Consider the following 14,741-nt stretch of genomic DNA (forward strand, 5'->3'; position numbering starts at 1 on the left):
TAACGGCCAACAGTGTTTTAGGTACTAAAGTTGGGTCGGGGTCCGAACTTCAGGTACTATTGTGATAGTTTTGAAAACTTGGGTACTGAAGTTACTAGTGGGCCATAGGTTGGGTACTGTTTATATATTTTTCCCTTCAAAACAATACCTAATTTATTTTATAAAGAAACAAAAAATATAAATAGGGACAATCTTGCGAAGTTAATGATAAATCGGTTGTAGTCTAATTAGTTAGGATATTCAGCTTTCACCCAAAATAAAACAAAGGTTCTCAATTACTTCTCTAAGCAGAACGACGTCGTACACTGCTTGGCTTATTGGCGGGAACAAAACACCCCCCAAATTCTTAGCTTAGCTCTCAGTCCCAAATCAAATTTAGGGCTTCCAATTCTTTTTTTTTTGGGATCCAAAAGATGGAGAACCCTAGCAGTAAGAGAACCACCGCTGGAGCCCTAGAAGAGAACATCTTGGCCAAAGCCGACGACTACCGTAAAGCCATATTCCCCTTTTTTCGATTTCGTTGGCTTATTTTTACTGAATCTGATCTCCGAGGGTAAATCAAAATTACTAATTGAAATACTAGTGATTTCGTTGATGAAAGATGAAATTTTCAACTCAATTGTGTCTGGTACTCGGATTGCACTGTTGTGTTTTCTCATGGATCAAATGGTGTTTTAAAAAGGCTGTGTATTTTTTTGGTGATTGATGAAATTGGTGAACAAGAACTGCTTTCCTTGATACCATTCGTGTTTGTGCCGCTTCGCTTGTACCCGAAAATGGAACTCCACCTACCTAGTAGGCATTACCTTTTGTTAAATAGGAAATTGGTAGTGTTTATGCCTTGATGGATTAATGTTTGGAAAGTTTTAAGCTTTTGAATGAGTTAGATAAGGTAATGAGTTTCTCCTCTGAAGCATTGATTTCCGATTCATTGTAATTTGATGGTGTAGAGGTTTCTCGCAAAGGAATGGCTCTCTCTCCCTCGGGTGCATTTGTCTGTTGTTGATCAAATGAAATCGTCCGGTAAAGGCATGTTAATCGTGGAGAATGAGGTACTAGAGGTTTCTCTGGTTCATTTCTGCCATATGTGTTTAACTGACTCATGTGCTGTCATAATTGGTTCCAATCTTTGTTCTTGTTAGGCTTGATCGCCATTTGTTTTCAGCTCTGGAAGTTCTAGTAGCGAGAGGGAAGCTGCTAATAATCCTGGGGGATCAGTTGACTCCTCTGTAAGTTAGATTCGATTTGGACCTGTAGTTTATCTTATTTTGAAGTTCATGGACCTGTAGTTTGCTCTCATTAACATTCTCTATTTCTCTGCAATTCTTTGTACTCATGGGTACTCATATGTATGTGCAGAATTTGCTTGGCTTGTTTACTTTGATGACAACTCTTCCATATGTACTTTGTTGAGTAGTTTGAAACTGTCTTTTTCAAAAACCTTTTTGCATATGGAATAATTCATATTCAGTTATGGTTGCAAATGTATACCACGTTTTCGCATTAGCGAGCATCTGGCATTAGTATCAATGTAATCCAAAAAAAGATTAATTTTTATCGGTTTAAAATTAACTTTTGGCATTAGATTTATCGGTTTGCTTAATATTTTTTTTTTCCTATCTATTTTCATTGGGAGCTCTAATTTCTTATATATAATTGATTCTGTTAGCCTACCTATTTCCCTTCCACCTTCATTGAAGTGTCTCTAGCCAACTGCAGGGTTTCCAATGTTTGATAGAAGACTTTGCTGAACCAAACTTCCAAGCCTCAGAAACAAAGGTTAGTTCAATTGCACTGGGCTTGATCTTTTAGTTAGGAGAAGAGGTAGAATAGGTATAGGGGAAGAGAAGAGAAGAGAGGAGAAGATAAGGGCGGGGAATATTCTTAAGTTAACTATCTCTTCTTTGGATTGTTAAATTGAAAGAGCAGGTATTTAATTGCAGACACTTTTGGAAGAATATACAGTCATACACCAAGATATCAATATCTTGTCTGTCCACATATTTCTATTCTGGAAGAAAATAAAAGTGGGCAAGAAGAGAAAATACGGCTCTCACTTCTCTTTTCTCTATTTCTCTTTACATATAGTAAGCCAAACAAGACATTTTAATATTTTCTCCTGTTTTCCATGTTTCTCAACCCAAACTGCCGTTAGTTTCTATATTCTTCGTTTATCACAAACTATTTCGAAACTAAATTATTTTGAAACTAGTTTATGGATTGCCATGACATGATTATTTTGGGTTGTACTGGCATTTTTGCATAAAGTTGCAAATGGATCTGTTCCCAATGATAGGATAATTGTAGAATATCATTGTAGGCAGAAGTAGCAATAGAAATGATCTACTACAGAAGGCAGGGATTTCAGTTCTATTTTCCAAAAGTAGGACAATGTTGTAGGCAGAGACCCTGTTGTAGCGAAACTAATTACAGTGATACAATTAAATGTACTTTTACCAATAAATGAATCCTGTCTCTGCATAATGTTGTAGACAAAAATATCAGTCAATGATTTAATCAGGTTCAATTCATGCCAGCACTTTAAGTGTAGTTATGGTCTGAACATTTTTTTCATAACTCTGATTTTTCTATATGTTATTGAACTTTCAAAGAAGCTTGTGCGACTGTTGAAGGTTTGTTAGGTTATTCACTGCAAAAGCATTTTGTGTTCACTAGATTTCCATTCACTATCTAAGAAAAGTTTCCTCCTCCTTTTGGTTTTTCTTGACCTTCTTTCATTACAGTCCTTAGGGAACATGTTGCTGTTTCAATACCTAGTTAACGCTCTTGAAGGAGATTTTCAACCTCACAACTGTATCTATGCAGGTAAATTCATTTTTAATTTTATTTTTTAATTATGTCTAGATTTGTTGAAGGGTTAAGTTGCTCATTATTGGATGCAGAAACTGCAAACTGGGTCCTTCTGAGAGTCTTTGCTCAACATGCTTTTGGTATGTACTTCTCTCTTGACCCATGAATACCGATGAATAGTGAAGAATCTTGTATTTTATCATTGATACAGTAGTTGTTAATAGAATATTTATATCATGATGCTTACTCAAACTTAAATTATCTTTTGAAGGTATCAAGAAAGATAAACTACAAAAACTTGATGAAGGATTGGTTGGCCATTATGTGTAAGCTGTATCAAACCAATGATGGATTCACTGATGGTCTGATAAGTTCAGAGAAGTCTATGGCACAACCAGCTGAAAATTTTGATACTGCTGCTACAATTGCTTTGCTTCAGATAGGAAAGAATACCTGTATAGCCTTGCAGAAGTTTCTGATACTGTTAAGCCCCTCAACAATGTCTTAATGGATAGTTCATAGTTGCGAATCAGTTTCACTATCTGTACTAATTTGGGATGTTCAGATTATGGAGCTTGACTTGTCGAAGAAGACAGCAGAAATGCAAGGGTCTACTACAACAGCAGATGGTGTCAGGTAATTGTTTCTTTTTCTTGATATAATTAATTTTTCTGTTGCTTTTCTATGATCGTCATTCATTTGTTGAAAACCAATGCGCTATTGGGTTTGGTGCAGAACTCCTCTGCTGGAGATAGTTCTGGATGAGCTAACTTACGATGAGGATATTCTTGACTCATTTCTTCAGGTTCATATCTCTTTCCATTTTCCATTTATGGTTCGTTCTGTTTCTGTATTTGTATATGCTCTGAAGCATATGTTCCAGTCAGTATGTTTGACTACAAACGGAACATGTTTGAAATCTCCCTTAAACTTTAATGGTGAGAGTTACAGATTTTATCACCTTAAATTTTGACTATTTATGATAAGTTGGACACTTTTTTTGCTGCCACTTTTTCATGAGGATGCACTGTAGGATTTCAATGAACCTAAATGGAAGCTTGAGATAGTTGTGCAGTATTTGTGGAAATACAATGGTAAGATGAGCTTTCAAAGTTATAGAAAACCAGTTATGTGTCCAAATCACCCAATCAAGCTCCTTCTGCTTGTATTGTCATGGCATCCTTTATCTATGGTGTTACCTTTCTTTGTTTTTGTATTCCTGAAGGACTTATTATGTCATTATGGTTATTGAAATTGTTGAATTGCACTTTGTCCTGATTGATCATCCTTTAACTAATCACACTCTGCATGTTTTAGCCTTCTGTTCGAACTCTAGATCAAATTTCCTACAGATGATGCATCATTCAATGGAGCATTGAAGTGCTTTTCAAATGTCAACAGCACAAAAACCACCATAAAAAAGATTAGGCCAGAACTAGCTCAGTTGCTTTTAGCACACGGCCTTCAGGTGAATATTCTTGCTATCAACAGAATACTTTCTCAGAAATATCTATAAATTTGGCTTTCTAGGGTGTGATGTATCATTTTTTTCTTAACATTCTTGATTATGTATTTATGTGTATGGTTATTGCAATCAACGGCCTTAAGAGGGTATCGTACAAATAAACTGCATGTATTTGCAAATTTCTTAAGAAATTGCATGAGTCGTCTTTCTTACTTGTTCAGTTGTATACTCACCATGAAGATGATTTGAGTAGCATCTCACCTACTGTGCCTCTAGCCTCCTAGCTATGCATATACTCTGTTATGGTAACGAAGCATTTAAATAGACGTCTATCTAGTGCCTGTGTAGGTGCTTGTGTGTATTGTATGATAGAATATCCAAATGGATTTTACAATGAGGCTTGCAATGTTAAGTCGTTCAGTAGCAAGTGTTGTACTTCAACCCTCATCAGATATTGATAAAATCTTTTCTGTTTTTAATTTGGCTCATTTGTCCTTACCGTGTAAACAACATGTCGAAGGCACCTCTGCTTCCAGTGAAGAAACAAGTAACAGAGCCCTCATTGAAGTATCTGAGAATATAATATCTGCATTTAGAAATCTGAAGACTGCAGACAAGTAAGTTCAGAATTAGAATAAACTTTTACTTACTTGTCCTTGTGCTTGTTTTTTTTTTTTTTTTTTGGAGTGATTTGTTATAATTCCTCAACAGTTTACCAACTGTAGCTGGAGTCCCATTCTTTTAACCTTTTATTATAACATTAATGGTTTAGGAAGATGGAGATTTTGCCACTTGGAAAAGAAGCATTGTTTATGGCAGCTACTATCATATCAGCACAGTCATAGTATGCCAAAGGTAATTTGAGGGTGATTGATTTAGTATGAAATCCTACAGGTATGTATAGTGCATAGTTAGGATGAACGGTATATGTTAATGTATACAAAATAAATGTGTTAATGTCCGCTTCTATTTTGCACTTAGAACTGTTTTATAGCCTCTATACTGAATTTCATTAGAATGACTCAAAGGATGGGTGAAGTAACTGCATATTGATAAATGAATATTAGGAGGGTCTGCTAATATGATGGATCTGATTATTGATAAGTCAAATTTTTTTTTTTTTTTCAATGAATCTTACTCGAGTCGTGAGAAGTTGTATGCAAGGGCTTAATTCTTATTGTAACTACAACGGCCATAATTACATCTGATAAACTTGTTTGAGCTGATGGCTGATCTTTGCTCGTCTGTTTTTTCCAGGTCAGGTGCGTATAGCATCTTGTGATTCTTTGCATGCTTGAGAAGCTTAAGGGGTAGGCCACATGCGCAAGTCAAGCTTAGTGACTTTTGTTTTAGGATGTATGTACGAGGGTTGTAGTGATATTCTTGCGTTTTAGGAAAGAATACGAGCGTTCAATGGCAGGAATTAAGATTACCATAGATTGGCAGATGACTAATAGCCATTGTATTTTGTAAATTTGTAGTGATACCCTATCGCTTTAGCTTTACTCAGGCAGCAGTTGCCTGAGAGTATTATAAGACAGGATGCTCATTCCAAATCCAAGATTTCACTCTTTTCTTATTCTATTTTATATTGTTAGAAGACTGAGATTTTCTTTTTCAACTAATTACTGCTGCCTTTAGCTAACCGAAGAAAAGATGATACTGAAAATTTCAACATCTCCCATCTCAGGAAACATCATGATCCATATGATACACTTTCAAATGTCATCAATCATTGCTATTAATCTCGAAAATCATAAATTACATTCCACACATTTGAATTCCGCTCTATTGCCAAGTTTCCTTTAAATCAAAGCAAAGCCAACCAAATCAGGGTTCTTCTACAACACCATTTGAGTTCCTGCCAAAAGTGTTCACAAAATGAGCTTTCAAAGATTGGTGAAATGGATTCAATAGACAGAATAGAGAGAGCCAGGGGGTAAAGTACTCACTTTGGGATGGTGAGTCGATTTGCATTGCAACTGGTCCATCATACACCAACTGGTGAGTCTATGCCGTTCAATTACAGCTTATACAGTGATATCAAGTCCAATGTCCTTCTGTACCATTTCCTTGTAAAATTCCATTGCCACGTCGGCTTTTCCAGCAGCACAAAGTGCACGTGTCATCATTCTGAAAACTACTGTGTGTGGTTCAAAACTGCATTTCTTGATTTTCTCATAGACTAACAAGGCTCTTCCAACTAACTTGGCCTTCCCATACATCTGGATAAGAATGGTCCGGGTCTTAACATCTTTCTCGCACCAGTTCCCCACCAACTTCTCCACCAGCCCAAACTCTCTTGCATCCCCAGCTATACGTACACAGGCACACAGCACAGTATTATGTCTTAGTCGTGTGGCAGAACCCTTCTTTCAGCTTCACCCAATCAAAGAACCTAAAAGCCAAATGTGGCACTTTAAAGCACCTCTTCAGAACTTTGTCAACAATCTCTGAATCTAATTGAAAACCCAACTCGTCTAACCGTTTCCTCCATCGAAACCAAACCATTTTCCGCCCTGACAATCTTCGTAACCTCACAAACTACTGGGCTAACATCAGTTTCAGCTACGCTTTCGAATCTGGTTTCCTCCACAACAGCTATATCTTCCTTTTCTCCCAGTGCATTCACCTTAGCATTCTCTTCCCCAACCTCACCAACCCCAAGATGGGTTTCCTTGGAAATAAAAAACCCAGATGGGGTTTTATCCAGAGTGACATGTTCAGCCCCTAAAATCTCAGTTATTTCACTGAACAGCGATCCAAAAGAGCTGGATTCTTCTTGTTGTTGTTTCAAGTGGGCTTTGTTGGGCTTAGATAGCTTAGCGAGCGTCGCAGTGTTATCAATCTTATGAAATTTTGAGAATCGGAAATGAAGGGTTTTAGAGGTTGAGCTCCAACACAAGGACTGTAATTTGGTGGATAAGCCTCGCATGCCTATTGCTTTACAATTCTCTAATAACAAATGAAATACCCAACACAAAATCCAAGAGAAATCAAACCAACTTACATAAGGAAGAGAGTGATCGGGGAATATCAGCCGACATCGAAAGGGCCGATATCTCCTGTTCTGAGAGAGGTGGCGAGCTCGTCAGCGACAGTCAAGCAAGAGGAGACCCAGCCGGTGAGATCCAACCAGACCATCTCGGCCATCCAAAGAGTCATGTTCCATGGCATTGCCATCTCTCTCTCTCTTTCTCTCTCTCTTCTCTTTGGTCTCTTTCCTTTCCTCTCCAAAGTCCAATTTGCGAGGGTTCTTATTGGGTTGCTCATCAATAATTTGCTATTAAATCAAATAAACCTCAAGTTTGGTTCTTTTTTGGCTCTCTACAAGCAACGAAGCTCGTGGCCTAATGAATGGGGCGTCTTACTTCTAATCAGACGATTGTGGGTTCGAATCCTGCCGAGCGTGTTTTTATTCTTGTTTGGTTTTTAATATTATGAGTCGGAAATTTGGATTTGCTTCAAGAAGTTTGATTGTTCTTGAAGGAAAGTACCCCTTGGATCACAAGACTTTATTTTGTACATGCCACTTTCTTGATCCAGCTTAGGCTTCTTAGCTGCATGCATATCAGCATTGTCTGTAGAAAATACTCCATGGTGCTTTGATGCCCATACTTTTTTGGCTTATAACCTCCCAATGCTTCAACCAGCATATTCAATTCCTCAAGAGTGTGGCGGAGAAGAACATATCTATGAGTCATTTCACATGAACAAAGACGCTTTGCATGTTTGAGACATGAAAATAGGTCAGGAGAGCACTTGCAGCTGGCAGCTGTTAAGTGTAAGTCATAGAAGCAAGAAATTCTCTCTCAATGTTCGAATCAAAGTCTCTTTCCATCTTTTGCAACTTCAAACAAATTGGAAGAAGATCTAGTCTTTCTTCCACCATCCGGACTCGTGTTTGTGAAACTCACAGTCATACAAAACATGATTCAAAATCTTATTTTTTTTCAATGAAAAAGAAGAGGGAAACCAAACCACAGAAAAAAAAATTATATTTTCTATTTCAAATTTTAAATCAGAATTGCACAGATAGTTTAGGGTTTTTTCTAAACCAAAAGAAAAAACATACAGGTCTTGAGGTGGCAGCACTCCCCTAACAATATAATCCTACCTACCTCCTATATTGAATGAGACCTGCACATAATTATACTTAGGGGATTGTCCTGCAAATTTGACGGCCCAAATGCCATGTATGGTCCAAGGATCCTTGGTAGTTAAGGACATAGGATTTTGCTATCTTTGTGTAAAAGAAGGTTGAAAAAGAACAAGTAGGTTTTGCTGGTTAGCTAGCTAATGCATGCATTTATATAATAACCTAACTGTGTAGTTCAATCCTGAATCGCATGATCAACTTATCTCTTCTAATTAGGTGAGCATTGTCTTTAGCGTGGAAGCTTTCCATCTCAACTACTCAACTCATGCTTCCTCACACACATGTAAAATCTCTTGAATTTGGCATATACTAAGCATTGGTCCACTGTTTATTTTAAATTATTTTACAACTCTACCAATCCTAAACCCTAAATCCTAGTCGTGACTTTGTGATTTTTGTGCTAGCACAGTTGAGTTGAAAAACAAGAAAATAAATGAGTTCCATCTCTAGCACAGTTGAGGGGAACAAACACAATATAAAACACCAGAAAATAAATGAGTTACATCTCTATCTGAAGGTTGAAAAACAACAAATAGGTTTTGCTGGTTAGCTAGCTAATGCATGCATTTATATAATAACCTGACTGTTTAGTTCAATCCTGAATCGTATGATCAACCTATCTCTTCCAATTAGGTGAGCCCTTGTCTTCGGCGTGGAAGCAACTACTCAACTCATGCTGACGGTGCCATTCATGCTTCCTCAGTCCTCACACACATGTAAAATCTCTTGAATTTGGCATATACTAAGCATTGGTTCACTGTTTATTTTAAATTATTTTACAACCCTGCCATTCACTCTCTCTTTCTCCCTTTTGCCTACCTCTGCCTTTTCGTTTCTCTCTTCCTCTCCTTGGAGCGAAACAGCGGCAGCAGCCTCTGTTTTGTTCCGTTTCTTCTCTTCCACCGACTACCACCGCTTCTGAAGAATAAATATGATCCCTCAGAGAAGATATATCCGCTGGATACGACAATGTCAAGGTTGGTTTTTGATAGCTTAACTTTTCGGTTTGAGGAGTCTTTCTATGTGTTTGATTTCGAAATGACATTGGGTTTTAGGTTATTGACTTGAACTTTTGTCCTTGGATTGCACTCGCTTTCTCATGGATTAAATGGTGCTTTCCTCGATGCCGTTCGTGCCGCTTCGCTTGATAGTGTTTATGCCTTGATGGATTAATGTTTGGTGTCGACTTTGTTGGTCAGGATCTTCGCCATCTTAAGGATTGGAAAATCTCTGGAGTTGACTATGGCAAGTTTTAAGCTTTTGAATGAGTTAGATAAGGTAATGAGTTTCTCCTCTGAACCGTTGATTTCCGATTCATTGTAATTTGATGGTGTAGAGGTTTCTCACAAAGGAATGGCCTTCTCTTTTAGTGTTTCCCTCGGGTGCATTTGTCTGTTGTTGATGAAATGAAATCGTCCAGTAAAGGCATATGTTAATCGTGGAGAATGAGGTATTAGAGGTTTTTCTGCTTCATTTCTGCCATATGTGTTTAGCTGACTCATGTGCTGTCCTAATTGGTTCCAATCTTTGTTCTTGTTAGGCTTGGTCGCCATTTGTTTTCAGCTTTGAAAGTACTAGTAGCGAGAGGGAAGCTGCTAATAACCCTGGGGATCAGTTGACTCCTCTGTAAGTTAGATTCGATTTGGACCTGTAGTTTATCTTATTTTGAAGTTCATGGACCTGTAGTTTGCTCTCTATAACATTCTCTATTTCTCTGCAAATCTTTGTACTCATGGGTTCTCATATGGAATAATTCATATTCAGTTATGGTTGCAAATGTATGCCACGTTTTCGCACTAGTGAGCATCTGGCATTACTGCATTAGTATCAATGTAATCCAAAAAGTGATTAATTTTTATTGGTTTAAAATTAATTTTTGGCATTAGATTTATTGGTTTGCTTAATTTTTTATTTTTTCCTATCTATTTTCATTGGGAGCACTAATTTCTTATAATTGATTCTGATCGCTTACCTATTGCCATTCCACCTTCATTGAAGTGTCTCTTGCCAACTGCAGGGTTTCCAACGTTTGATAGAAGACCTTGCTGATGCAACTGCTGAACCAAACTTCCAAGCCTCAGAAACAAAGGTTAGTTCAATTGCACTGGGCTTGATCTTTTAGTTAGGAGAAGAGATAGAATAGGTATAGGGGAAGGGAAGGGAAGAGAAGAGAAGAGAAGAGAAGATAAGAGAAGATAAGGGCAGGGAATATTTTGAAGTTAACTATCTCTTGTTTGGATTGTTAAATTGAAAAAGCAGGTATTTAATTGTTGACACTTTTCGAATAATAAACAGTGAAACACCGAGATATAAATATCTTGTTCTGTCCACATATTTCTATTTTGGAAGAAAATACAAGTGGGCAAGAAGAGAAAATAAGGCTCTCACTTCTCTTTTCTCTATTTCTCCTTACATATAGTAATCCAAACAAGACAATTTTAATATTTTCTCCTGTTTTCCATGTTTCTCAACTCAAACTGCTGTTAGTGTCTATTTACTTTGTTTATCACAAACTATTTTGAAACTAAATTATTTTGAAATTAGTCTGTGGATTGCCATGACATTATTATTTTGGGTTGTACCGGCATTTTTGCATAAAGTTGCAAATGGATCTGCTTCCAATGATAGGATAATTGTGGAATATCATTGTAGGCAGAAGTAGCAATATAGAAATGATCTACTACAGAAGGCAGAACTTTCTATTTTCCAAAAGTAGGATAGAATATTTATAACATGATGCTTACTGAAACTTAAATTATCTTTTGAAGGTGTCAAGACAGATAAACTACAAAAACTTGATGAAGGATTGGCTGGCCATTATGTGTAAGCTGTATCAAACCAATGCTGGATTCACTGACGATCTGATAAGTTCAGAGAAGTCTACGGCACAACCAGCTGAAAATTTTGATACTGCTGCTACAATTGCTTTACTTGAGATAGGAAAGAATACCCATGCAGAAGTTTCTGATAATGGTAAGCCCCTCAGCAATGTCTTAATGGATAGTTCATAGTTGTGAATCAGTTTCACTGTCGGCACTAATTTGGGATGTTCAGATTATGGAGCTTGACTTGTCGAAGAAGACAGCAGAAATGCAAAGGTCTACTACAAGGGCAGATGGTGTCAGGTACTTGTTTCTTTTTCTTGATATAATGAATTTTTCTGTTGCTTTTCTATGATCGTCATTCATTTGTTGAAAACCAATGCGCTATTGGGTTTGGTGCAGAACTCCTCTGCTGGAGATAGTTCTGGACTGGTGTCAGGTACTCGTTTCTTTTTCTTGATATAATGAATTTTTCTGTTGCTTTTCTATGATCGTCATTCATTTCTTGAAAACCAATGCACTATTGGGTTTGGTGCAGAACTCCTCTGCTGGAGATAGTTCTGGACGAGCTAACTTACGATAAGGATATTCTTGACTCATTTCTTCAGGTTCATATCTCTTTCCATTTTCCATTCATGGTTCGTTCTGTTTCTGTATTTGTATATAGTCTGAAGCATATGTTGTAGTCAGTATGTTTGAGTACAAACGGAACATGTTTGATATCTCCCCTAAACTTTAATGGTGAGAGTTACAGATTTTATCACCTTAAATTTTGACTATTTATGATAAGTTGGACACTTTCTTTGCTGCCACTTTTTCATGAGGGTGCACTGTTGGTTTTCAATGAACCTAAATGGAAGCTCGAGATAGTTGTGCAGTATTTGTGGAAATACATTGGTAAGGTGAGCTTTCAAAGTTATAGAAAACCAGTTATGTGTCCAAATCACCCAACGAAGGTTCTTCTGCTTGTATTGACATAAACATCTTTCTCGCACGAGTTCTTTTCCCTGTCCAGATCACCTCCACCAGCCCAAACTGTCTTGCATCCCCAGCTATACGTACACAGCACCGTATCATAAGTCTTAGTTGTGTGACAGAACCCTTCTTTCAGCTTCACCCAATCGACGAACCTTAATGTGGCACTTTAAAGCACCTCTTCAGAACTTTGTCAACAATCTCTGAATCTAACTGAAAACCCAACTCGTCTAACCGCTTCTCCATCGAAACCAAACCATTTTCCGCCCTGACAATCTTCGTAACCTCATGAACGACCGGGCTAACATCAGTTTCAGCTACATCTTCCTTTTCTTCCAGTGCATCAACCTTGGCATTTCTATAGAGCTGCGGTGCAAGGTGTCCTCTCTTCCCCAACTCACCAACCCAAAGATGGGTTTCCTTGGAAATAAAAAAACCAGATGGGGTTTTATCCGCAGTGGCATTTTCAGCCCCTAAAATCCCAGTAATTTCACTGAACAGCGATCCAAACGAGCTCGGTTCTTGTTGTTGTTTCAAGTGGTGGGCTTTGTTGGGCTTACATGGCTTAGTGAGCGTCGCAAAGTTATCAATCTTATGAAATTTAGACAATCGGAAATGAAGGGTTTAGAGGTGGAGCTCCAACACCACGACTGTAATTTGGTGGATAAGCCTCGCATGCCTATTGCTTTACAATTCTCTAATAAGAAATGAAATCCAAGAGGAATCAACTTACATAAGGAAGGGAGTGATCGGGGAATATCAGCAGACATTGAAAGGGCCGATATCTCCTGTTTTGAGGGAGGTGGCGAGCTCGTCAGCGACAGTCAAACAAGAGGAGACCCGGCCGTTGAGAGCCAACCAGACCATCTTGGCCATCCAAAGAGTCACTTTCCATGGCATTGCCATCTCTCTCTCTCTCTCACTCTCTGCTTTTTGGTCTCTTTCCTTTCCTCTCAAAAGTACAATTTGCGAGAGTTCTTGTTGGGTTACGCATCCTAATTAATTGAATAGAAACAAAGAAAATACCAACCAAGTTTGGATTTTTTTGGCTCTTGAAGCAAGGAAGCTCTTGGCCTAGTGGATAAGGCGTCTTGCTTCTAATCACACGATTGTGGGTTTGCTTTATTAACGGACAACTTAATTGCAGAGCTAAATTTCAGTAAATTGCACATTACATTGCCTTTTTACTTGAACTTATTAGCTGTGCAGCTGGTTTATTTTGCTAGACCTTAGTGCTCTGCCTTGTATTGCAATCTTGACCAAACCTTCCCCAACAGTCTCTTGTTGCTGATATGCTGCCTTTCGTTAAAAATATATTGCGTATTGATAGATTTGTTAACTCAATTCTCTTATGAGTCGTGACATTTATTTATGTTGATTGCAGAAACCAAGTACAGTAAGAAAACAACTGAACAGATGGATGTGTACAGCTTTGGTGTTGCACTATTGGAGCTAGTGAGGGGTCGGCAAGCGGAGCAAGCATTACAATCTGAGTCTCTCGATATAGTGAAGTGGGTACGACGAAAGGTCAACATTACAAATGGAGAGGTCCAAGTTCTTGATCCCAAGATAACAAGTTCAGCCCAGCAAGAGATGCTAGTAGCTCTAGAAATTACTCTGCATTGCACTTCTGTGATGCCGGAAAAGAGACCATCAATGTCTGAAGTTGTGAAATCACTTCAGTCCCTCGACTCGATGACTCAAACTGCTGTTGTAGACTTTTCTGCCTTCGAGGAGCATTCGGTTGTCTGAGCAATGAGTTACAAGTGACTGGGATTTTATTTGCATTCCACATAAATTGAACTTCATTCTATATAGCGGCTCTTGATGAGTAAAAGAAGACGGTTGGGAATGGTTTTTTCGTCTGTTGTTGAACAGAGAATCAAGGGATTTGGTTAACACTAGTAAGTAGTAATGAGTATATACTAATTTATATACTCCGACAACCAATGTCTGAAGTTGTGGGCTCTCTAACACAAGTACACAACTAATACAGAAGCTCAAGGGGAAAGGCAATGGAGCGGATGGTACCCAAGTAGACCCCTTTGAGAGATCATTCTGTTCAACCAACACCCGCTTTGATCTATTTCTCCATCTGAAATAGCCACTAGTAGTGATCAGTACAGGCACAACTGAATCTACTGGATTGGATGTTTGATAACAAATGTACTCTACAGTCCAGGGGCTTGGTCTCCGTGACATTTTTAGCTACGCGGTCTAATGATGTCTTAGCCTTAAGAGGTGGTATTTAATCAAATACTAGATTTTAAATAGACTATTATCAACTACACAGATTTCTGTGATTCTGTAGGTTCTACAAAGTAGCTACAGTTACGTGACAGATTTCTATAAAATTATAGATTAATTGTATATACTAGCTTAATTGGCAATCTTTCTTTAAACGGATTGGAAGATTTTGAAACAGAAATGAGAATTGCTTGTTCACAGTCGAGCTCGATACGGAAACAAACTTGGGAGACCTGCAGAAATGCCATTTAATTTCAGAAAT

General features: G+C 37.9%; 1 protein-coding gene, 1 long non-coding RNA gene and 1 pseudogene across 5 annotated transcripts; 2 read left to right on the forward strand and 1 right to left on the reverse strand.

The window, feature by feature from the left end:
- The first annotated feature begins 413 nt into the window (after positions 1–413).
- LOC121052289 lies at positions 414–5,141 on the forward strand (annotated as a pseudogene).
- Positions 5,142–5,989: 848 nt separating this feature from the next.
- LOC112193598 lies at positions 5,990–7,547 on the reverse strand. The gene is made up of 2 exons (XM_024333793.2): positions 6,229–7,547; positions 5,990–6,137 (listed from the first exon to the last, which is right to left on the reverse strand). The coding sequence occupies exon 1, from the start codon at positions 7,457–7,459 to the stop codon at positions 7,313–7,315; it is 147 nt and encodes a 48-aa protein (XP_024189561.1). The 5' UTR covers positions 7,460–7,547; the 3' UTR covers positions 5,990–6,137; positions 6,229–7,312.
- Positions 7,548–9,243: 1,696 nt separating this feature from the next.
- LOC112193876 lies at positions 9,244–14,505 on the forward strand. Of its 4 annotated transcripts, XR_002934062.2 has the most exons (10): positions 9,250–9,412; positions 9,491–9,713; positions 9,806–9,885; positions 9,976–10,061; positions 10,453–10,524; positions 11,204–11,408; positions 11,490–11,560; positions 11,660–11,696; positions 11,796–11,865; positions 13,617–14,504. It is a non-coding gene; the product is annotated as an uncharacterized LOC112193876 (long non-coding RNA). The 4 variants fall into 4 exon arrangements; XR_005807913.1 differs by lacking the exon at positions 11,660–11,696 and having other exon boundaries at positions 9,244–9,412; positions 10,453–10,694; positions 13,617–14,505; XR_005807911.1 differs by lacking the exon at positions 11,660–11,696 and having other exon boundaries at positions 9,253–9,412.
- The last annotated feature ends 236 nt before the right edge of the window (positions 14,506–14,741 follow it).

This window comes from Rosa chinensis, chromosome 3 (assembly GCF_002994745.2).
Source record: "Rosa chinensis cultivar Old Blush chromosome 3, RchiOBHm-V2, whole genome shotgun sequence".
Lineage (NCBI taxonomy): Eukaryota > Viridiplantae > Streptophyta > Magnoliopsida > Rosales > Rosaceae > Rosa > Rosa chinensis.

Coding starts and splice junctions, on each gene's coding strand:
- LOC112193598 (XM_024333793.2), bottom strand. CDS start 7,459: ATGGCAATGCCATGGAACATGACTCTTTGGATGGCCGAGATGGTCTGG.